Here is a 26,448-nt window from a genome sequence, read left to right as displayed (position 1 = left end):
TTTTCCATGTCATTCTTTTGAAATTTAAATTTCAATCTTGCATCTAGGAAAGTAGACACACAAGTTTTTTTATCATTTAGATAGGACGAAAATCTTGTTTCCATTGATCTCTTATTCAACAGTGGTAAGGATTCCACTAAAGTCAGAAATATGAGAATTAGATTGGACAGCTTTTGAAAGAAATAACCTACAAGCAAAAATTGTAAGTATTATCATCAATATGGTCGAAGTTCTGTGATTTGCTTCTTTGATGATTTCTTCAAATGGACTCAATAATAGGACATTCTTTTTTTTTAATAAGTCCCCCATTTGTTAAGGTAGAAATCTTATAGCGTTCCAAATTCTTGTATGACAAAAATGACCAAATCTCTTATTAAAAATTTCCGGTTTGTGCAAATCATTTGCTTCACATATATTCCATGAAAAAGTCCTTTCTGATTAATGTTTACCAGTTTAAAATATTCTGTTATTCTGAAAAACAGCCAAGTTCGTTTGGTTATTTTAAAACTGGTAAACATTAATCAGAAGGGACTTTTTCTGGGCATTGAATGTAAAGCAGAACACTCCGCACAACCCAAGAATAAAATTATCTGTAAACAATCGAAGCGTTACCTTGAACAAAGCAAATGCGAAAATAAAATAATGATGTTAAAACAATAAAAAAACAATAGTATTTATGCAGAGAACATTTTGCAATCCCATTTCTTTACGAGAGGGTATTTTTATAACTAGTCTATACTTTCATGTAACAATTTAATAAACAAAACAAGTGATTTGTGCCACAAGCATTGAAGAAGGACAACTGAAGTTTTTTCTCTGTATGTGCTTGACTGGGGAAGGAGTTAGGGGAACCACCTTAAATGGACGAATGTGATCAGTGCCAAGAATGGAATTCAACAGAATCGCAAAAAAATCCCAATTGTATAAAGAACTCTATCGTTGAATTTTATTAAAGTTAAATTGACGTTATAATTTATGTTTACTTAATTATATCGCCATGATAAAAAAGTGAAGAATACTACATAAAATTATTACATTTTCTTGAGGATACTATTTTAGAAATACATGGTATAGCATTCTACAATATGTATTGATTAGGCATCCAATATTCCAGATCTGTATATTTTAATAGTTTTTGTGATTTTGAAATTAGTACATGTTTGACATTTGGTAATTTATTTCCGCCACTAAAATTGAAGATATCAGCATTTTTATCAACTTATAATGAAGTAAGTTGCAGTTGGAATTGTTTAATAAATAGGCATAAAAGTCATTATGTATAGAATTATATTGAATACTCATATTTACAGCCATTTAATTTTATTTGATGATACTTTACAAGTTGTCCATCAGTGCAATTTTGCTATTATAAACGATGCTCACTTTTCACACCTCAAAAATGAAGCCCGAAATTGAATGAAAAATAATTGTACTTTTACTTCTTATTGTATTCTTATACTCAGAGTAATGAAAACATCTTTTGTGACATTTTTACTGTTTTTTTTTTTCTTTTGTCAATTGCTTTCAAAGTTGTCATTTTGTAATTTACACATGTTTGTGCTTCTTCACCCTCAGCAGAATAGTGTATCCTGCTGATTCTGTTTCATTATAATCGGTGGAAAATAGATGTAGAATCCAATTCTAAATATGTTTTTTATGCCAATCTTTTAAAATTAATATTTGAATCATGGATCTTGGAAAATAGACATACACAATGAAAATCTTGTTTCCATTAATAACCTGAATTGTTCAACAATGGTAAGAAGCATTCCACTAAAGTCAGAAATACTAAAAGCTAAATTTGTAGGTATTATTGATATGGCTGATGTTCTATGACTTGTTTTTTTTTTGGTGATTTCTTCAAGTGGACTCAGGAACTGAACATATTTTCGAACAAGTCCCCATTGGAAAGTTGTTAAGGTAGGAACTTTATCAATAGCACACATTAAAGAGCTTTACATTGTTCTTAATTTATTTTTCAGCACATAATATGTTTAATTCCACCATGTGGTCTAGAATGAGTTTGTATTTTTCAAAATTAAGCTGATCCTGTATTTCAGTTAATTTGCTAATTGCTAATAGAAAGCGATTCAAGTGAGAGACTCTATTTTTTGTTAGATGTAATGGTTGTCTTCAAAGACTGAGTCACAATGTATGATAGTTATTCTAAATCATATTCCTTGACACCAGCAACCATATTTGCTACTAAATCCTGCTATACTAAGAAAACTTTATTGAAGATTTTATACTCATCCAGAACACCGTGCAAATTCTTGCACCTGTGTGTGCACCAATTAATGAAACAACTCTAAACACAACTCTGCACGGTTCAAACTCATTTGAAAGCTAATGACCTGTCAAATACTGGAAGAGAGCATTATTTGTTGTAGCTGTCCAAATGTCTGTAGTTCATTACATGCTGCTAATTTCAGGAAAAAACAGTTGAATTTTTTTTTTAACTTTTGGAAACATACTGAAAATTATTTTGTAATGAAGTACTTGTTTTAATGGAATGTTGTAATTTGAACAAAGTTTTGCAATAAACCTATTAAACCCAATGTCAGATGTTACAGTATATAGTTTAATATCAACAGCATTTCTCTTATCAGATAATGGATCTCTTGTGACTTGTGGTCATTAATATACCAAATTTTCTTTTTGGCCAATATTGATTCTGTAGTAGTTCAGTGTTTTGCTGGAGGCTCGTAGTTGTTGCCACTTGTTCTTGGAATGTCTGTCCCTGAATATTTATTGTGCTTCCTTTTCTTATCTGCAACTTTTGCTTCTTTTGAATGAACCTTTTCTAAGATAGTTTAACATATTAGTCATTGTAAAAGTTTTTGCTGATTTGCCTCCCTTTGATGTGATGGTTCGACATCTTCCAAGCAGCTGTATTCTTATTCTTGGGATTGACATGAAAATACTTCCAGCAGAAACTGGTTGCCATATAGGTTGAAGGTTGTTGTCAATCTTTAGTTATTTTTTTTTACATATTTAAATTACTTATGTCTGATATCTAATTAGTAATTTATCTCAATAAAATATACATTACCTAAACTTCAAAATTTAAAATATATATGTAATGGTAGCAAGAGCCCGAAAATGAGGAAGTATGACTGATGAAGAATGCTTTATTTTTGGTTCACACATCGTCGCAATTTACTGTACAGTTCTTCAACATGAAAACTGAAAGATGAAGTAATAATTGTCTTTGAAAATGATTTAAAGTAAAAAAAAAATAATGATAATTGGATAGGAAGAGAAAGGAGAGAAATTTTACATCTATTTGCCTCAAATCCGATGCAGTTGTAAAAGTCTACATGTTAACAGTGCGTCTTGCCTGTCATTTGATAATCTGATGTAGATGAATCATGAGTCTTCCATACATTTTCACTGCCTATCAAAACAGGGAGTTAACTTGTCTTCGTTTACAATATAATTAATAATAGTATATTTATGACAACAAAATTTGCTGATAAATCAGTATTAGAAAACCTATTAATCAGCGAATTTGATAATCGGTACATCCCTAACATATATATATATATATATATATATGCGCACATATACACATGCCAGAAAGAATTGTATCTTGCAAAAACATTGAACCAATATTTTGGTAATTTTTCAATTTTCATAAGTTTAAAATACTTATTAATTGATGCATAATTCACTAGCTGTTTCCATTATTTTGCCCAACCCTTGTAATAGCAATTTTCAAAACATCTGTTAATTCTGTCCCACTATATATATATATATATACATTACTCATGCATTCATGACCTGAAAGTTTTTACACTCTGTCGCAGATATTGATGCTGTGAACTCTAAGAAAGCAACCCATGTCATGTATATTTGGCAAAAGTGCATTGAGAATGGTGGTGATTATGTAGAAAGATAAATTTTTGAGCACAAAAGGTTGCTTCTTTTAATAGTACCACTCCCGTCTTAGTGGTTCTTCAATTTTTTCAGTTAAAAAAAACAAAAAACAGGAGGCTTTACCTTGGCACGTAATAAATGTTAATATTACTAAAAAATTAATTTTCATAAAGGGCATTTTTTTAAAACTTAAACTAAATATAACTTACTGCACCTTATTCCTAACAGCTGCGTCCCAAAATTAATAATGAGAGGCATATTATTTTATGAGTGAGTTCTGCATATACAAATATATAAACATGCCTCACTTTATGTAGATAAAGGTACAAGGTGCCTTAAATAAGTTTCCAGACTTTTTTCATATGGACACTTTTATTGATAGTACACACATGAAACTCTAGTCCCCTTTGAAGTAATTTCCTCCGGCTGCAATGCATTTTGTGCTGTTCCAACAACTTCTGAAGGCATCATGGAAGCCCTTTTGTGTGATCGTGTCAATGACCCTTGTCACAGCCTCTTTCATCTCAGTTGTCTCATAATGACAGCCTCTAAGAATTTTAACTGCTGGTACAAAAATGTCTGTAAACTTATTGCAGTCACATCGTATATATTAATCCTGAATGTTAGAGACCAGTCAGCTGCACTTCTGATGATCAATAATGCTGTCAAACTGTAATAAAATGTTATATATAGTCATCCACAGTCAAGCTATTTTGCTTTATCACAGTTCTTCAGTGTAGCTAGACATGTAAGTTCTTCAAGTTCAGGTTGATTGGCACTCATTCATTTTTTTTTTTTTTTCGATAGTCGGAGCTTCTATCCACTGTACAATCTCCACAGGCCGTATGGAAGGGAAATCTTAATGCTTATATAAACGATACCAGCTGTTGAAGAGAGTTCTATTCGTTTTTATGTAGCTAGAAATAATGAAACGTCATCTCATCATAGAGGATGAGAAAAGAAAACAATATTCTTAAAGCCTGTTTTTTTTTTTTTTACCTTGGTCACTGCACCTTTCTTTTAGCTGTTGTAAAAAGAAGAAAATCATTGAATTGTTCATGATTCCTAGTAGCCATGTTTTTGTTTGTTTGTTTGTTTATTTGTTTGTTTGTTTTTGTTTGTTGTTTTTGAAACAGCTGTGGAATCTTCTCTCCTTAAAGCCAAGTCATGATGATGAAGATAAACACAGTTCCATACACTCTGATTCACAGACTTCTCCTCCTCCTCCATCATCATCATCATTCATCCATTTCATAAGAATCAGATGATTATTGCCGGCATTCGTTTTCCCCTGATATATTTCTAGTTTTCAGGAAGACATTGATTACTTAGGGGAGAGACCATGTGAAGTTTGCAAACATTCCTAAGTGAAAGTGTTTCTGTGGAACAAACTGGATTTGAACATGGTACATCCAGGTTGTCAGTCTGTGCCGTTAACCACTGAGCCACTGTCATCTCCATGCTGCTGCTATTTCCATTTGGAAAAAGCAAATGATGAGAGCTGAGATAGAAAACGGAGACTGATGTTCCAATCATCTACCATATGAGTTATATAAAGTGAGTTGCTTATGTGATAAAACTGAGCTTTAATACATGTAATATGCTGCTGTTGCTGTTAGTTTGCATCACTAACCACATAGCCAGCATCACCTCTCTGATTCACAGAGTGTGAGAAGTGGTGCACAATCATCATGTTTCATTTTAAATGCAGGCACACACACACACACACACACACACACGCATATATTAGGGATGGGACGATTCTAATAATTTTTCCGATTCCGATACAATTACCAATTCCAATTCTTTATAAATATCTAAATATTTAACTATAAAGTTGTTATTTTTCACGATTACTGTAAAAACACATGTAAAATGTACAGATATTTTCTCAACCATAAAGATACACTTGTGATGGATGATCTATTGATTTTAGTTTTACTATCAGCAGTAAAAGAATTTTCTTTAAAAATCAAATAAAAAGCCAATTAAAAGAATCGTTTTTGGCATCAAAAAATAGGCACACATTTTCCTGATTCCGATACTCCAAAAAGTTCTGATTTTTTCAATTCCCGATCCCGATTAATCGTCCCAACACTAATATATATATATATATATATATATATATATATATATATATATATATATATATATATATATAGCAAAACTGGTTAATAATGAAAACTTGAAGGTGCTCAATATTATTGCAGAGCAAATATATATATATTTTTTTTTAAACGGTAATAAAATATATATATATTTATGTATGTATGTATGTATATATATGCAGAGAGAGAGAGAGAGAGAGAGAGAGAGATAAAAATATAAAAACTAACTGTTAAATTGGCTACACCACTATTACACTTTCTCAAAGGCTCACATTGCATCTTTCTGACTCCAGTTCCATCTCCAAGCATTTTTTCAAATATCTATTAAGATAATAAGTTGTAAACTGTTATGGTGTGAGGCCATCTCTCTTCTTACAAGCTGTGGATGAATTAGGTAGACTAGAATCTCAAGTCTTGGCAGAGCAACTAGACCAGGAGAAAGAAAAATACAACATAAAACTTTCTCAATTTGTGGAAAGGGAGCCAGGTATAATTTATTTTTTGTAGTACTTGTAAGCATTGTGTACACAAGAAGTGCAAAGGAATTATGGGTAGGTTGAGAGTTGATAACCAGTTTGTGTGCAAGAAATATGAGACAAAGGAGACGGATGAGAACTCAGATGTGAAGAAAGTATATTTTAATGTCAAGGCTATTGAGGTTGTTCTAAAGTATTGCTACCTTGGTGGTACTATTGGCGCACAAGGAGGAGCTAGTTCTGGTGTAATTGCAAGAATGGATGGAGTAAGTTCAGGGAACTTTTGTTATTACTAACTAGCTGAGCATTACCACTGTTAATGGAAGTGCGTTTAATCTAATATGATATGGTGTAATTTGATAGATCTACAAAAAGTGTAGTGACTTGAAGGGTAAGTTAGCACCGAACTGTAACATGTAGAAGATACCTTGGACAGACACACCTTATTGACAATAATCTCTATAAAAAGATAATACTAGATGACAAAACCTTGAAGGTAATAAACTTTTTAGGAGATGCTGAGCAAAAGTGGGGGCTATGAACTCGGTACAACCATAAGAGTGAAGGCAGCATGGGCGAAATTTTGTGAACTGCTGCCTCTAATAGCATCGGAAGCTGTTCCTCTTTACATCTGTGGTAAGTTGTGTAGTATCTACATCAATAATGTCATGCTATACAGCAGCAAGTGCTCGGCCCCCACCTACTCTTTTTTTTCCAACTGCAACATAATGAGAGATCCATCATTATGTGGATCTGCAATGTGAAATCTTTCCAAACCCAACTCATTAGGTTGGAAGATTTAATGAAAGCACAATTACTGAGCATAGGTACAATTTAAAATAAAGATAGCCGGTTATTTTATTTTTTTTCATGGAAATCACTCCAGATGAGATATGAAGTCACTTGATCCAAGGAACTAAAAAAATACTACTTCAAAATCCAAAGCTAGCCAAAAGACTAGTTTTTTTGTTTGTTTTTTTTTTTACATGGAGGTCACCACTTATCAAGACCCAAAGGCCACTCGAGGATAAGAGTTATCGCGTGTACAGTAATCAATGAGATAGTATTGTAGTAATCATTAGTATTGGGGGTTTTGATAGAGTGTCTTACTTAAGGTGGCGGTTTGTCAAGAGTTTGTTTATGTTGGACTTCTGTGGGAGAGAGGTTGCAGGGAAGAGAAAAGGGCATCCCCCACTAAACCATGAAGTCTATTTTGTACTCTGTCAAGGCAGGATAGGCTGTTTTTAGCAGCTCCTTCCCAGATGTGGCAGCAGTATTCCATCCTTGGACGTACTTGGCTTTTATACAGATAGAGAATTGCATCAGTAGTGAGATATCTTCTTGAGCGGTAGAAGGATCTCACCATTTTCCCAGCATCCCTGGCAACAGATTTGATGTACATGTTCCATTTCAGATCAGGAGTAAAGATCAAACCCAAAAGCTTGTCAAAACATGGAGCCTCCCCAAGACGAGAGCCATCCATTTCAATTGATGCCAGATGGGGATCAGAGCGTTAATGATGTAAAGATAGAAGCTTAGTTTTGGATGCATTAAAAGTGACCAGCCACCTCTTCCCCCATTGTACCACGTGCTCAAGATCAGAGGAGAGAGAGAATTAGAGAGAACTTTGTCATTTACGGCCTTTGATGTGCTGCCATAGATGGTCGTGTCATCAGCATAGATGTCAACGAATGATTTAAGTATGTGTTTTGAGAGATTATTGATGTAGATCAGGAAGAGAGTTGGGCCAAGGATGGACCCCTGGGGGACTCCAGCATTAATACTGTGGGCCTCTGATTTCTGCCCATCAACCACTACTCTTATGAACCTCTTATGAACCTATCAGAGAGAAATTTGTATGTTGCATAGCGTGTTGTCTGTTATAGGAGGAAATACAGGGAATTGATGGTCATTGTTGCATAGGGTAGAATTAGCTGCAAAGTTCTTGGCAAATAGTCTGGCCTTGTCTGATGCTGACGAGATGACCTCAGGTCCATTGATGATAGTTGGGATAGAACGCACGCTTCTGTTCAAGATCCTGTTTGCTATTTGCCAGAACTGGTGGGAACCAAGCCGCTGCTCAGCTACTTTGGATTTAACAGACTGAGCATATAGCTCTCTTGCATGTTTTATTACTCTTTTACAGTGGTTGCTGTCAGTCCTGAAAGCAGCTTTAGTCTCAGTACATCTATTACATTGGTAGCTATGGAAAAAATGATTTCTGTGCGCGATGGCAGCAGAACATTCATGGGAAAACCATGGCTGGCTGTTAGGTTTTTGTTGGAATTTTTTAGATGGTATGAATCGGTCTATGCCTACAATTAACCATTCGGTCAGGTCTGATATTATAGAGGACACATCCTTTTTAAATATGGAATGCAGAGGTAGGTCAGATATGAATGTACTGAAGCATTCCCAGTCAGCCATAGAGTACCAATATACAGTACGGTGGAGAGGTATGTCTGTTTCATTTTTATCTTAACTGATACAACGGAGTGGTCAGAGGATCCCAGAGGAGATAGAACAGAACATGAACACAGCTCAGGGGAAGTTGTGAGGAAAAGGTCTAGAAGGCTTGCATACTGACCGTGTGTATCGGGCACACGGGTGGGTTCGTGAACAATCTGAATGAGGTCATAGGCAATGGAAAAATCATGACAAAACCTCCCCTCATCATCGGTTTTATTTGAGTGGGTCAGCCATTCCACATTATGGACATTGAAGTCACCGCAAATGTGAATGTTAGCTGAAGGATGAGCAGACATTATGTGGTCAATTTTCTCAGATATGCTCTTAAAGATAGTAACCCCACTGTTGTGGGAGCGATAAAGGGCAAATATAAATGCAGTGGTGTAAGCTAATGCAACCCGGAAGCACATATAAGGTAAATTAGTGTCTTCTCTCGAGATATCCCTACCACATGGAAAGTCATCTTTGATGTAGGCGCATATTCCATGCCCATGGCGATCTTGGGGGTCAGATTTAGATGTTAAGTTGGAGTATCCTTTAATTATGAATTCGTCTAGAGAAGTGGTTGGCCCTATGCCAGTTTCACTTAGAAAGAATATGTCCGGTTTTGTCTCCTGTAATTGTGTCTCAGCCTCTGGAAGGTTGGAACATAGACCCCTGATGTTGGAGAAGGAGACCAGGTAGTAGGGGTCTACGTTGGAGGATGGGGTTCTAGGTTTATTCGTGTTTCATTTTTTAAGATTTGTCATGATTGTTGAGGTTTTGGGGTTTGTGGAGCAGGTCGGTAGGTAGACTTGGTTGGAGCAGGACCAGAGAGGGAAAATAAGAGAGAAAAAGACAAGAAATTTTTTTTTTTTGCTAGATAGTTTCTGACTCAGAAAATAGCAGTTCTTCCCCCTTTGTCAGAAACATTGCTCATTGAATGTGAGGAGTAATAAACAAAATACGAGAAATGAGAGTTATAAGTAGGGTTATGACAACAGCATATTCTTTTCAATGTTTTGACTCTCAAGTATATGTCCGACAAAGACACAATTAATCAACCGAGAGCCACATCACTCTACATAAAAAACATATAAGATATCAATGGATATATACCTGAGAATCAAAACAAGGAAAATAATATGCTGTTGTCATAGCTATAGTTATAAGGCTGCCGAAAGTAAACTTATAAATAAATGTAAGAATTAAATTTACAAGACCTGCATATTGGCAAGTGTGGTTGTGGTTGCTTGGGTGGGCTGAAAAGGTAAACCCAATCATGACAAGGTCAGAAAACATCTCATAACTTTTGGAAACAGCTTTTCATGCTACGAACTGCTTAAAGATAAAACAAACTGTCCGCATCAGGTGTCGGCTGGCAAGACACTGCCTCATTTAAAACTGTCATCCTTCCTGAAATTCACCAAAACTAAACTACACCTAATGCCCCCTCTTCAAATACACTCATACATAGCACGACTTATTTCCCTAACCCGACTGTGCATTATCCTTTGCGTTATACATGTATTAGACTTTTTACTCATTAAAAAACATGTAAAAGTTATAGCCAGTTGACTTAGAATGAGTGCTTTATGCCAACTTGATGGTTGAATATGGTTCAATTTGTGCTCATTTCTGCCTAAATTATTAATCCCTGTAAATCCCTTAGTTTGTCGCCCCCTATCATAACAAAGGGCAATACACAATTTCAGTCAGATCAGCCCAGTAATTTCTGAGAAAGAGTGGAATTGGCAGACAAACAGACTGACTAAGACAAATATAATATCCACTTTTTAAGAAGTTATAGTCACCTAAGTATTATACACAATTATTTTAATCATTATAAATCATTTTCCCGCTATTAGTTTTCCAATATAATCTTTTTTTGTTTTAAAAAAAAATGATTTTAAAGCTAACTCATTTCTATTTCATCTTCACTTATTGATTTTGTAACTCCATTTACAAGCTGTGCTTAACAGCAATTTATCAACTAAACATTTGGACTGACAGTGACAGATGACACACACACAGACATTAGCCTAGCAAATGGACTCACGACTCTCGGCTCAATGACATCATCAAGTTCAGGTGGGCAGACATTAAAAACAGAAGTTTATAAACTTATATAGGCTAATTTATATTTTTAGAATCTAAGTTAAGGATTTGCTTAAATCACCTGCTGCTTTAATCGTTGTAGACTGTTCTAAAAAATGAAATACGAACTTTGATTCGAATAAAGGAAAAATGTTAAGCACATCTCAACTTCACAAATTTATTTGCTGGAATTGATAAAGGAAAAAAAAGAATATATATACATATAACTAGACTACTTGCGACCTGTTGGGTCCGTATATGTTATGGCTAGCTATGGAATAGTCAGTATATTAATTTTGCTAAAAATATGTGTGCTTGCACGTATAACAATGGCCACCACTTTTAACAGAGAATTACATTGCTTAATATTCGGAAAACTACTTATTTGCAGAAAATTTAAATGCAATATTTGTTTTTAGTATACCCGATAACCGATAAAAGTCATCATTTTAAAGGAAAATGTTAAGGTGAAAACCAAATAATATTTTACCAAAACTTCTATTTTTATATTTAATTTAAAAAAAAGTTGCATTATATAGTGTTGGTCATCCATACTTTAAAATTTGTCTGACATCGTTTCTGCTGAATGGCTTTGTAAACAAAGAAGTGTGACTCTTAACAAAATAAAGCATAAATCACTTATCACAACACAAGTCAACGGCTAAAACTTTTGTTCATTTTTAACAGGCTAAAAAGTCTATTGTTTGCATAATCTTCACAGTAATTAATAATAGTAATTTGTAAGTAATTTTAACATCTTTAAACTTCCAATTATCGAATCTAATGCAATAAAAAAAGGCTTAAAAATAGTTTAAATCATAAAAACTTAAATAAATATGTAAGAAAAGTAACTGCTATTGCGTATGGTTAAAGTTAAAGTGAGAAATAGAATTTACCAGTTAAATGGTTTTCATTTTTTTTTTCTTAACCAACCAGTTTACTATAAGATATCACTTGGTAACTTGGTAACTGCCCTTGGTAACAGTTACTTATTGTAGGAGTTTTTGTTATGTTCCATTTATAAAAAAAAAAGGTTAGATGTTATTATGTGTTGATAGTTAAGTAGTTTCTTTTTTATTAACACGGTTTCAATGACTAGGCAAGCTGATCTGAGTCATTTTAACGTCTTTAAACTGCCAATATATATAAAAAAAACTTAGAATATGTTAAATTGTAAACATATTTATTTTGCTTTTGTTTGAAAACGATTCTAACTTGCAATGAAAACAAAAAACAAATAAAATTCATAAAATGCCGATGTAAAAAAAAAAAAAAATAAAGCAAAATAGATTTACAATTTTGTTTTTATTTGCATATTTTAAATGCAAAAAAATTGTTGATTAAAAAAGTTTTCATGTCTTTGTTTTTATTTTATGACACATGCACAAAAATTTTCAAACCAGAAGCTGTAAACCGGATGGACGGTTTCAATGCCCAAGCAAGATGATTTCAGTTTTATATCATCATCATCAGCTGCAGCAGTCCTGCTTTTTTGACAGCATCGGCGACCATGGCTCTCCAAATTGTAGAACCATGATAATCTCAGGAAGACAAGTAAAGATGGTAGTTTCCCATTGCTTTCCATCTCAATTCGGGAGTGCATCTCCCCCAGTGAGTTAAACTCACCGCAGATAACAACCAGGAAATTTCTACAACTCGGCACCGTACGTACAGCGCCTAGCCTTCCCAAATGGTCACCCATCTGGTATTGGCCAGGCTCATCATTGCTTAACTTCGGTAATCTGGTAAGAACCAGTGTGTTAATGTGAGTGTGCAGTATAATTTTATAATATAATAGATTATAAATATTAATAATTATTTTTATACCTACAGACACTAGTATTTCATGTTTTTGCAATCATCAGTGTAGGAAGTGATAATTACTGTTTGTCGAGAGATTCAAACCTAGTCACAAAATCACCATTGACTCCTAGGCTAGGACATTACCTCTAGGTCACTGGTAATTTACACAAGAATTAAGAGAAATTAAACACCTATAAATGCTAAATGTGGGCATAATATAGTAAGTATGAGTGTTGTTCCAAAAGTAAGGCCTATTTTTTAAATAAATTCCAGGTCTGGTATCGTTGGAAATGTCTTCTAAATTATTAAATCATTTCTCTCTGATAGGTTCATAAGACTAGTGATTGATGGGCAGAAATCAGAAACTCACAGTATTAATGCTGGAGTCCCTCAGGGGTCCATCCTGGGCCCAACTCTCTTCCTGATCTACATCAATGATCTTCCAAAACACATACTTAGATCATTCCTTAACATTTTCAATTTTATCAAGGCTTTACACTGCGAGTGAAACAGCCACATTTGCGAGTAATTTTTTTTTTTCAAGTGGCGACTAGAAATAATAAAATGCTTATTTTTTGGTGATTGTGTTTTTTTCACCGACAATCTTTCAAAGCTTATTGCTACATGAAAAATGATTTTTCAACCCTTTTTTTTTTTTTTTTAAATAAGGCAAACAATAAAACTTTAATAGAACAATATACTCTTTTTTTTTTTAATGGCGGCTGTTTAAAAAAACATCCCAAGAAATTCCAATGTTTAAACGTTCAAATATCAACATAAAATTTGGTGCACATTTAGAATTACATTTATTTTTACAAAACAGAGAAAAATCTTTATGATGTACATATTCGTCACGGAACAAAGATGTCATATTCCAAAAATCACATGGGTTTGGTTAGTAACTTTTCTATTTGGCTAGTAAACAAAAATATTTAGTTGGCAAAGGTCAACTAAAGATAAATTTGTCTGTAGAGTTTGGTTTATTCTTCTTTGTGCAAAAACCGTTGATGTCATATTCCAAAAATCACTTAAAGTTCTCTATGATCTAGAATTCTATTGGGATTTTCCCAATTATATTTGGAACAAAATTTAGTGATATCGACAAGAAGCAAGAAACATAATACAGTTGTAAATGTTATAAGATATGTGCGTTTAACAGTTTTATATTTCCTGTGTCCTTTTTGGATGGGTTGAAGAGATAAAGCCTTGAGTTCTGTGCTGTAATTGCTGTATGAAAACCTCACATGTGTCCTAGTGGTTAGATTACAGAGAGAACAGACAATAACTTATTGACCCTGGGAGTTCACACGAGCAAAAGAGGAAGAGCGTTTATAAAACCCACTTTATGTTTGATTGACATGCATGCATGAGTGATCTCCAATGCTATGTGCTGTCTGAACAAAAAAACGAATAACTTCTTCGATCTTGTCAGCTGTGAAGAGATGCTAATACACACCAACTGAATAACATAGCTAAAAAGAACACAGAATGGCCGTGTATGTAATCATGAAGAAGTTGGTCCCCAAACTGGATGACACAACACCATCAATTGGTAGTACTGAGACCATGGAATCGATTCTTCAATCTTTTTCAGTTGTGAACGGGCACTAACACATACCAGTTGAATGGCATAGCATACAGACTGAACAGACATATGTATGTAATCATGAAGAAGCTGGCTCCCTAACTGGATGGCACAAAGCCATCAGTCGGGAGTACTGAGACTATGGAGAGATATGAATATCTTCAATCCAAAAATTAAAGGAATGGATTTGTTACACCCTGAAGTGATAAACACGACTCGTCGCAAGGGCCATCATTCGTGAGCGTCAGATCTTTATTATTTTGCACCAAAAATCCTGTTGGATTGATTTTACAAGATGGACTCCATGCTTCCTATGAACTATGTATATAATGGATTAAGTCTCCCACATGGATTTATCCAATGGAACCGGTTGGTGCCTTGTTACTCCATGTTATGTATCTCTCTCTTTAAAAAAAAAACAAAAGAAAATCCTGCATGATATTTGATGCCTATTAATCAGATTTAAATGACTTTGAAATTAATATATTCATGCAATATTGTCAATCTACATGTTATCCTATTCCCCCTTACTTGGCTCAACAAGAAATCCTTCTGATTGAGGAAGTCATTGATTGTCCGTTTCCTTCTTGCAAATTTAAGCCCCGGACGATCTTCCTATGAACTTTAGTTGCTGATGAACCTTCCTTATGCTGAGAATTTGAAAGACGTTCTTCTCTCATTCTTCTTTCTTTCTTTTTTACTTTTGATGTCGTTTTTGTTGCAGCATCGTCAAGTTGTTGCTTTTTTCTAAAGAAAATAAAAAGCAAAACCAAAAAAATGATAAAACTCAATTCTCTGGATTTTGTGTTCTTCTTCCTATTTGTCTTGTTTTGTTGAATTTTTATGCTTTCTACTAACCTGAAAAACAATTGCCATTTTTGCTTCATTCTTTACCTGTATGCATGGAAGATCTAATGAGAATATAAGTACTGTAGCCTATATCCGACATGGGTCTAACATTTGATGGGATATAGTTGGGTGACGCATTTCCAATGGTGGACTTCCCTGTCCTGCATCAAGCTGGAGCAGAGCGTAACTAACTCTAAACCAGATCGGAGATATGATACCAGTTAGTGACACCACAATAATTTCAATATTTGATTTTATGTACAAAAATGTAATTTTCTAATGTTGCAATTTTGTGACGTACCTAGAACCTTTAAGATTTTAGAAATCACTTGTAGTTACAAGCTCAAGTTTTCAGTATTATCTAGTTTTTATGATACACGCAATTGGGGAAAGTTTATAAAAATATGAGAGGTATGAGTGACATTTTCAAAATTTTTCTGGATGATTTAATATGCAATTATCCATTATGTTAATGTTACATCCATGATGTCAATAATTTTTATATCATATTGTGAATTCCAAATCAGCCTTAACAAAAAAAAAAAAAAAAAAAAATGCACAAATACTTGAACAAAAGTCAACTTAAGTGTAGGCAAATTGCACAAGTCAAGGCACAAACATTTCTCAATTCACAAGCAATCAAATCTGGATTAGAAAATGTAACATTTCTTTTATACAATTTTACTGGAAATATAATCCGTGAATAAAAAACGTTTCATTAGTGATTATAATCCACAAGATTATCTCATATCCTTGGATTAGTTTAATCATTGCTTCGAAATGAAATTGTTTTATAATGTGACCTAGCAGACAAATCTTTTTCACCCCGACTGCCATCTTAGTTTTAGTTGGTTGACTTTTTTATTATGCAAAATGGGGCAAGGAAATAAAATCTTAGGAGGACTCAAATCACAGATGTGAATAGCCAATGGTAAAAAAAGTTGAAATCAACATGAATTTAACAACCTTGCATGGACACAGCCCCCCCGCGCGCGCGCGTGCGCGCGTGCGTGCGTGCGTGTGTGTAAAAAAAACTTTTTTTTCTAATCGGTTTCAACTAAGAAAATAAAAGTTCATGGGAAAGAGGTAGAGAGTCATTATTTGATGAAACAAAAGTTATGTAATTTCCCTGAGTCCTTTATGAAGAGTTTAAAGTCCTAACTTAGTTAAAATTTTCAGTTTCCAGAGAGAACTGTCATAAGAGGGAAAAGGAGGACAAGGCAAGATAAGATGAAGAGAGAGTAAATAATAAAAACAAAAGGAATAGAATCCAGCCAAATAGCAACAAGATAATAAGGAGGTAAGGCTCTAAATGATTTTCTAAAAATTATTTTTTTTTTTAATTAATTAGTCATCGCTTATCAAGGTGTAAAGACCATTCAAGGATGAGGGTTAATAGGTTTATAGCAGGTGGATAGTGGGACAAATGCTTTGAAAAATTGCAGACGAAAAATGCAGAATTTAAGGTGTTTATTCAGATTGGCACTTAAAGCGACAAACAAAAATGAAGAAAAAATTTTATATTGTACCTACTTGTCACGGAATGAAAATGGCATATTCCAAAAATCACAAAAATTGATCAAGCATTTTGTTTATTTATGAAAAACAAATTTCTACAGACAAGTGTCAGATAAGACCATGTTTCTCTAGAGAACATAATGAGGGGAGGTAATTAGTGATTATCTTGACAATTTCTACATGCATTAGGATTGCCTGCCATTGTCAACAAATTTGTTGGATACTTTTTTCACCCTCGTCAAACTAGAGTAAAATTTGATTTTCTTGAATAAAACAAATCATTTGATCAAATTACGTGATTTTTGGAATTTTTTTTATCTTTGTCCCGTGACTGTTATGTACCTCATACAGACATTTCTGTATTTTATTCAATTTTTAAATGCTGCTATAAGTGCCAATCTGAATAAGCACCGAATTTCATTATTTAAGCGAGTGGATGAACAAAAATTTGTTAACATTAGACATGTAAACGATATTATAGTAAGTTGAAAAGCAGCCCCATGGTATTGTGTTCCAAAGAGAACCAGTTCATGGAAGTTCCAGGTGTACAGCAGAAGAAAGGGTTGTTGTTTTTTTTTTTACAGTGGTTATAGATGAGATGTTGCTGTAAATGTTTTACAAGGATGGAACCATATATATATATATTATTCCTTAATTGGAATGTTTTATTTAGAGATGAGCATTTTTATGTTAATTTTTATTTTTACTTCGGACTACTAGTCTCATCTTTATTAGTTGTTGTTTGTTTGTTTTTATTAGTTCACAACGTTTCGGCCAACTTCCTCTGGCCTTCGTCAGGTGGTAACCGCGACGGATAGGAACTTCGAATCTCCTAACTGCATTCTCAGCCATCACTGCCATCCGTAGTTGTCGTCGTCTCACCACATTTTTGACCAATTACCGGAAGTTGGCCGAAACGTTGTGAACTAATAAAAACAAACAAACAACAACTAATAAAGATGAGACTAGTAGTCCGAAGTAAAAATAAAAATTAACAAGGATGGAACCAGTCGAGCACCTGTCATGATTTTCATTTAAAAGCAAGACTCTAGTGAGTTAATTGGAATTGACATATTCTGGACAAAAAAAAAAAATCTTATTATAAATTTCCGTACTGTCTGTCTGTGGGTGTGTGTGTGTGACGCGGTTTAAGTCAGCCTACAGGCAACCCACCCAGGCAATTTAGGTACCAAAATGAAGCTTATGACCCAGCGGATGTTTTAGTGGTATTTATGTTCATGTTTGGTGTATGGAAATGCAAAATCAATGCAAAGTAGTAGTGGTGATAGGAGTTAAATCGGTGGGAGTAGCAGCAGAGACAAAAATATTAGTGGTGATAGAAGTTAAATTGGTGGGAGTAGCATCAGAAGCCGTTAGGCAAATTGGTGGTGAGAGGCATTAAATCGGTGGGAGTAGCAGCAGCAGTCAATGATTAATATATTGTTTGAAAAATACAGGATTTTTTTTTTCATTTTAAAAAAAATTACTTCCATTTTCTCTGTCTGATTAAAAAAACAAAAAAAAGAGACTTTCTCTGATTGTACCAGGGTGGTCAGTTTAGACCACCGGTCATTAAATAAAACTTTTTAAAACTAATTACTTTCATTTTCTCCGTCTTATTAAAAAAAAAATTGGACTTTTTCTGATTCGACCAGGGTGGTCAGTTTAGACCACCGGTCATTAAACAAAATAATACTTTTACCCATGTTTCTCATATTTTTTTTCCGTTAATATTGGTTGAAAATACAATTTTTTTTTTTGTTAAAGTAGTTCAAGGAGACATCTACAGGAGAACCAACGAAAAAAATAAGTAATTGCTAACTTTAGTTTCGTAAATATTTGTTGTATAAATACAGTGTACTTACTCGCTTTTCTTTCACAATATGCAGCCAAAAAAAAAAAAAAACGGATTTCTGTTAAAAAGCAAAGAACTCACATGCCTATCTGATTGTAAGATCTTTATCCAGTTTATCTAAGTTTCAACTAAGAATGTCAAAATTAAAAGAAAGACAAAGAAAGAGTGTGCATGTTGGAGGAAAAAGAAACAGGAAGTCATTCTTAAATAAAACCAAAGTTATCTACCTTCCCTAATCCCTTTCATGAAGTGTTTGAAGTCAGCATTACTCTAATTGACTTGCCTTTTTTTATAAAGAGAATTAAGTGTACATATTTTAGTTTGTATGTTCACTATAAACTTGGATAGTATTGAATGGATTTCCACCAAATGTTGTACATAGAGACCACATGATGCTGAGAGTGTCATAGATGAAATTTGTATAACCTAAGTAAGCTCTAAGAACTATGAAAAGTTAAAAATAAAAGTAAAAAATATGTTTGATTTTTTTTTTTTACTGTCATTCCACCTCAAACAGGACACAAATGCCACTTGGACTATTTGGGAGCAATTTGACAGGGATACTACGTAGGGGGTTGAGCAGCGAGATGTCTGTTCACATTACACTTCAATTTCTGCATGTTCGTACTGTCAGGGAAGCAGGGGCCTGGGAGAGAATTCCAAAGTCTAGCAGTTTGAGAAAATAAACTTTTAGAGTAGAAGGCTTTCCGGTATCTGGGTATTTCTACAGTGTAGGAGTGGGATTTTGCTGCTTGTCAGGTTAGTTGGATGCATTTATGTTGAGAAAGTACAAGTGCTTTGAGTTTGTTGGAGCACATTCAATTAAAGTACTTGTAAAACAGGCAGAGAGATGCAACATTCCAGCAATGGGGAGTGGGGGTTGGAATTTGGTCAATAGCATGGGACCTATTAGGTTGGAGACTCTTTTTGGAACCCTGTCAAAGAGCGAGAGACTAGTGGCAGAAGCACCAGTCCAGAGGTGGCAGAAATACTTCATGCGTGGGCAAATAGTGGGTTTGTAAAGATATGGGATACTCAGGTGTGAACAATATTGAACTTGGTCAGTACCAGCTGAGTGACCATTTAAGGGTACCAAGTGCTGTACATGGTACACATGCGACGGGTGATTACTTGCGAATTTAATATGTTTTATAAGCTCCCTCTTTTGGAGGAAGTTGGCTCAACCTGTCTTGGGTGAATGCTGCTTTAGTTTGTTTTGCTTTGTTTTTCAATTAAAAAGTTTAATAAATTTAAAAAAATTGTAATTGACCCCATAAAATAAAGGACTTTGGTTTTATGATAATAATGTGGGTCTGAGTTTGTCTCGAATGTTGCAATTCAACAGAGAAAACGTTTTTTTTTTTTTTTAATGTTTAAAGTTTGTTTGTTACAAAAAAACAAATGTTTTACTTCAAAGATTCGTAAATCTCTTTACAATATATATTATACTAGCGTAGGGAGGGGGGGGGGCTTTGCCCAGCTGTAAAATATGCTTAAATATGATGTTTTAATTTGTCCAGATTTTGTATATATTATTATAGAGTCGTGATTTTAAAAGTGAAAAAAAAAAAAAAAAAGTATTTGGGTGCCATCAGCTAGAATCGAAACCAAAAGCAAAACTGTAGCATTCAAAGCTGGTGATGTTACCACCGTGCCAACGTGTTACGTATATGAACTGATTAAAAATGAATGTACAAAATGTGTAACGATATTTTTGCAATTTCTCACCCTTTTTGCCCCCTTAAAAACTATTTTAACCGGCTAAAAGAACGATCTATAAAAAATCTAATCATTTGAGACCCCTAGCACCACTTTGTGACTTAGTTTTTGGAAAATTTGAAAATATGGAGACAGACAGACAGACATAGTGAGTTTTATAAATTAGATTTCTCTTGATTTATGTCTGTTCATGCTACTTTTTCTCAGCGATTACTGGAGTGATCAAGCTGAAATATTGTATGGACCTTTGCTATGATAAGGTGCAACAAACTAAGTATTATGGTATATGTTTGATGCATAGTTAGGGATTAATCGGGATTAGTATTTAATGCAAAAAAATTAATACAGATTAAACCATATTCAACCATCAATTTAGCAGAACGTATTTATCTTAAATTCTACACAATTATGCAGAATGTAAAAACTATGCATAAATAGGATTAAGCGTAATAGTGAAATGAAACCAAACATCTAAGTTAACATAAGAAACTTAATAATTAATGAACATTCATTTTTCAAGGGAATATGAAAATTAGTCGCTCGCATATCCATGACTAAGTATATTAAGAAGTTTGTTTTAATAATCTTTAAATAGAAAATGTAGGCCTTTGATATTAATGTCAGAGCGAGCAAAAAAAAAAATCAACTTTATAGGTATAGGATTATTTGAATGCACACACTAAAGACCATAACCATGGCAGGAAACTTCATTGAGCTGTGCCCTCAAGCGTTGAAAATCAAATTTGCATTTTGAAGATGCTGGCAATGATCCAATTGTCATAGCTTGGATCGGTAGAGAGCATGAGTTGTACAGCAGCACAATTCTGATCTTGTTTGTTGAATATTGTGTCACTTTCAGACATAGCAGAAGGCTCCTATCGCTTTTGGGATTTGTACACAACTAGCCAACTAGTAGATGGTCTGCGACAAAAATAGAAAACTGGTTTTCATCAAACAGAAATGGAATCATGTAGTCTTTTCTAGTGCAACAATTTTATCGGACCACTTTGTATATATATATGCTTATGTCGATCGATCAATGCCTCCGTTCAGTCTTGAAAGACAAAGGATACCCCCTGTAGGGGCGACTGCGCATGTAATTGTAAGGTAAGGGCTGCGCAATCTCCAACCACATCTCTCCTGAATCGGCATTGTTTGAGTCCAGTGCAAAGGAGAAGTTCATGACGATTGGAAACAATGCCGAGATAAGCGGAGAGCACATATAGCACCTGGAAGTCCCAAATGGTCACCCATTTAGTACTGACCATGTTCAATGTTGCTTAACCGGTGAGCCAGTGGGAACTGGTGTGTCAATGTGATTATGCCATATGTAAAACAAATACAAGTATCTCTTGCTCTACTTCGGTATTGAGCACTCTCATATAAATCTTATTAAAAATTTATTGGTTACTTCACCTTTGGAAAATATTAGCCTGGAATATATATACATATATATATTTAAATATATATAGTTAAAACATATCATATATATTTTTATTTATACATATTTAGATATATTATATATTATATCTATCTTCCTACTAAGGAACTTTGTCTGTGTGTGTATGTGTTGGTTTCCTATGGACCCCAAAACAGCTGGGCCAATTTTTTTTAAATTTCACACGAAGGTACTTGATATGTCTGGGAGGTTTTTTTATTCATTTACTTGCGACATCTTTATAGTTGTTGTTGTTTTACGTTTCAGCCAACTATTCCTCAAATAAATAAAATATATACAAATTACTCAACTCAAAGGATTCCAATTAAAATAAATGTCTGGAAGTGTTCTTAGATAGATTTTGCAAGCAAATACATCAGATAAGTTTCAAAAATCAATAATTAAAAAATTCTGATTAAAGAAGAAAGTCCAATTTTGACTGTAGTGATTATTCTTATACAACTTAACATCACAAGTGCATTTGAGAAATTTTATCACAGCACAAGCAAAAAGGCCCAGCCTATAAAATCAAGAGTAGGTTCTTTGATAAGACAGGGGCACATTCAAAATGTTTCTTTTTAGAGCACAATTGACCCATGATACTTAACTTTTTGCACGTTCACCTTTAATTCAAGTGATTATGTAAAAATAATTTAATAAAATCAACAGTTGGTTCTTTGATAAGGCAGGGGTGCGTTCAAAATGAATGTTTCTGTTTAGAGCACAATTGAAGCATGATACTTGACTCTTGCATTTTAAACTTTAAGTGAAGCCAGATATTTTTATAAAATTAACAATAGATTCTCTACAGTGCAATGTAGACTACAATGTATTGTGACTAAATTACTGTGAAGTTTCCTCTCAGTACACTGCGTGGGGGAGGGGGGACTAACTAGAGCAGGCAATCAATGGATTTGATTAAAAAAAATAAAATGGGCGGTCTCAGGATGACAATAAAAATATGGGAAAGTGGAACATTTGTTGATCATCATTCAATAATGTTGGATCTCCTTGCTAATATATGTATGTCTCTATCTTTACTACTATATAAAAGTCATTTTGTGTGTGTGTGTGTGTGTGTGTGTGTGTGTGTGTGTGTGTGTGTGTGAGTTCTTTCCTTATTGGTTCCGAAACGACTGAGACTATATTTTGCAAATTTCACACGAAACTAATTTATATGTTTGGCAGTGTTCTTAGATAGGTTCCATATAGAAATTCATCTAAGTATCAAAAATCGAAAAAATCTGATCTTAAAAATAGCTTTTCTCTCTTATAGATAAAAGAAAAGAAGAATTTTTAAAGGGAAATATCCTACGTTACACCGGCAAAGCGAGATCATGAAATTTCAGCAAATTATTTCTTCTTAAAAAAAAAAACAGATTTATTTTAATCCAGAGATATAGCTTAGTGGTAGAGCTTCTACCACATATCAATTGATCCCCTGTTCAAGTCCAAGTCTACCTCACCATTTTATTTTAATGTTTTCTTATTAATGAGTTCAATTTACAATAAAAGAAAAAGTACCGTTTAAAATCGTCACAAATCATTTATTCGTTTGCATATTTTAAAACTAAGCATTAATCAAAAGTGACTTTTCCAGAGCATTCATCATCAAGCCCAAATATCAGCTGACGTGATATTGTAAACCAGCACAGATGGGATTTGATGAACGACATTATCATATTTATTTATTTTATTTATTTTTTTTTTGTGAATTATTCCACCGGGTAAATTATTCCTCGTAATACATAATATTCAATAGAGGACTGATTCTATAATTATACATACACAATCTGCATAAATTAAAATATTATGTTTAAGCGTATTGTACAATCGGGCAACTGAGTCATTTCACAACAATCAGATATATCTCAATTTTCAAAATGGATTCCACTCCTTTTTCTCCACTTTGTATAAAACTTAATTGAACTAAATATATCCCACATTACCCACCCTTATATCTAGCAGCCGTGCTCCAAAATTCATAATGATCGGTTAATTAGTTTAGGTGTGAATCCTATAATACAAATAGTTAAACACATACTAAACTTTATATGCAGAGATATCATTGTATGTAGGCAGACATCACTTGTTCATTGAAGTCAATTTCATTACAAACGCAAAAACAATGTTTATGAATAAATTAAAAACAATGAATAACAAACCATGAGAAGTTTCCATCATGATAGGCATTTCGTAATAGTCCATGAGACCCGATAATGGGGAGGTACACCAATAGAGGAGGATAGAATGGGGATGATCGGCTTGTACCTGAAAAGAAGGGCCAACATCATGATCAGCAAACAGATAACATTTGTTAAACGTTCGGTTAAAAAAACCAAAACAAAACGGAGAAAGCAATAACTTTAGTTAAAAATTACATAAAATAAATAAAGCATCAGATACCAAAAAAAAAAAAAAGTGTCTACTTAAATTTTTTTTTTTAATATCTTCAAAGTTTAGAAAAAGACAGAAAACAGGAAAAAGGTACTTATACTGTGACTCATCAGTTTAGTTAAAGTAGACATTTATAAATTTATTAGGGGTGTGTCATCACGAGTTTGTATGGCTGGTATGACTATCTACCTGATGAAGAAAATGAGAGCAAGATGGGTAAAATTAATTCCCTAAACAAAACAATTTTGTACTCCTTTTATCTTCCCGTATAAAGATTAAAAGATTATACTACTGAACCTTATCTCTAGAATCGTTATTCTAAATTTGATTAAAATCTATTACATTATTACATAAAATGTCTAAAACTGAATGCTTAAGCTTAAGGGTGTCTTAAGAAATTGAAAATCAGGCTTAACAATAACAACCGGTGGTGTTCCCTAGTGTCTGAATGATAAAAAATCTCCTCAAATTCCAGCATTTCCCACCTGTTTCAATAACCATTGCAACTTTTTTTTTTTGTTTTTTTGCATTATCTCAACAGCTGTTTACCATTGATTTCTTGTGAGAAATAACCATTAATCTTTAATGGAATTTAAGTAATAATGAAATGGTTTCAGTACTCTTGCACAGTGGAGGTCTGGTTGGTTCTCTCCTATTCTGTTGTTCAGTTCAACTTATCCCTTCATGACCATTTTATGTGGATTAGTGCCATCACATGTATGTTTTATTATCATTACTACCATGTCCTCACTAGGATTTCTCACACAGGTCATCATCAATGATTGCCCACTGACAATACCCGATGGGGCTCCCTGGATTTTGAGTGATAACAAGCCTCTCCAAATTTCAGGTACACTCCACTTCTTTCAATAACCATTACGAATGAATTTGCATTATCACAGCAGCCACTTACCATTGATTTCTAGCTGGCCACAGCCATTAGTTTTCTCTCAGTACTCTTTGCACATTCAGTCGAGGTCTGATTAGTCCTTTCCTTCCTCAATGTTCCCATTCTCCTTGACCCTTCATGATTATTTTGTATGGTACCAGCTGTTGCTGATGTCATTTTTGTAAGGTTAGGAGGCAGTTTATAATATTTTCTTGTCAGTTTCAGTTCTCTCGGTTTCACATGGTGTTCCTTATATATTTTTATTTCTGTTGTGATTTCCACGTGGCTTGTTAGTTGTTGGAGACGCCCCTCCATGGGATTAATGAACTATCTCATGACGTCACTTCCTCTGGTGACGTCACTTCCAGTAACGAGTGCCGGTGCCCGGCAGTCAGAGATTGGTACGTGGCCAAGAAGGTCGTGTGCAAACGCTCAACAGTTGAGGAATGGTATTGCTCAACCCGCCTTGCCTGTAATATACGTGAATACATGTTTGTTTCTAAAAGTCCTGTGTTCCTTTCGTTTTATTACCATTTAACACCATAACATTAGTCTTCATAGATTGTGGTTTGATTTTCATTAAAATTTCAGCAGTTTTCACCATTGCTGTCTGTTACATAGCCTCAGTTTTTGCTTTGATTTCAATCTCTCTTAGTCCTTTTTTTTTTCCAATTTTTTTCAGTACTGTTCCTAGTGTTCCTACGATTATTAGTATTATATTGATTTTCTTCATATTTTAGATTCTTTTCAGTTCTCTGGCAATTTCCATGTGTTTGTTTTGTCTTTCTGTTTCTTTGACTTACATTTTTCTTTCTTGTAAACTACTACAATGTTCCATCTGGCTTGGATGAGTTTATCTGTTTGTACTTTCATGTCCCAGAAGATTTTATTATTTTTATTCATTGGCCAATACTGTATCTGCTTTGTGTCTGTATCATCTGTCTGTGTGTTCAAAATGCAATCATTTGCAAAGTTCCCAATATTGGAATCGTCCCATCACTAATATATTATATTATATATATATTATTCCACAATCAATGCAAAGGTATGGGAATCTCTTAATGCTTTTGCAATTAATTTCAAAGTGCTCACCAAAACATTTGGTACACAACTTAAGTTCTTTGGCCCTTTGAAATTTAGTGTCAAAGTTCTGATATTTTGGACAGTCCTTAACAGAGTGGTCTGTAACCTTACATAATTTACAAATGTTATTAGTTTCACCATTATTAGTAAGTGTTCTGAAGGCATTTATACCCTTCTTCATGTTAATGGTTTTGGAGTAGGAATCGGCCGCTGTATTGGACCTTGGTTCTGAAGAAGAAGCTGACATTTTAGGTGGGCTGTTTTCCTGCCTTGTTGTGTCTAATGGCGCCACCATCAAAAATTC

The 26,448-nt window shown here is 33.9% G+C and overlaps 1 protein-coding gene across 3 annotated transcripts in view; it reads right to left on the bottom strand.

The window, feature by feature from the left end:
• Nucleotides 1–26,448, bottom strand: part of LOC145303550 (uncharacterized) — a 553,816-nt gene that overhangs the window by 462,644 nt on the left and 64,724 nt on the right. For all 3 annotated transcript variants that reach the window (XM_080145051.1, XM_080145052.1, XM_080145049.1), the window contains one exon: nt 23,941–24,046. In XM_080145051.1, the coding sequence (XP_080001177.1) occupies nt 23,941–23,983 (43 nt within the window). In that variant the 5' untranslated portion in view covers nt 23,984–24,046. The remainder of the gene's footprint in view (nt 1–23,940; nt 24,047–26,448) is intronic.

This window comes from Euprymna scolopes, chromosome 19 (assembly GCF_053919585.1).
Source record: "Euprymna scolopes isolate OS-2025 chromosome 19, ASM5391958v1, whole genome shotgun sequence".
Classification (NCBI taxonomy): Eukaryota; Metazoa; Mollusca; class Cephalopoda; order Sepiida; family Sepiolidae; genus Euprymna; species Euprymna scolopes.
This window is presented reverse-complemented; position numbering and strand designations above follow the sequence as displayed.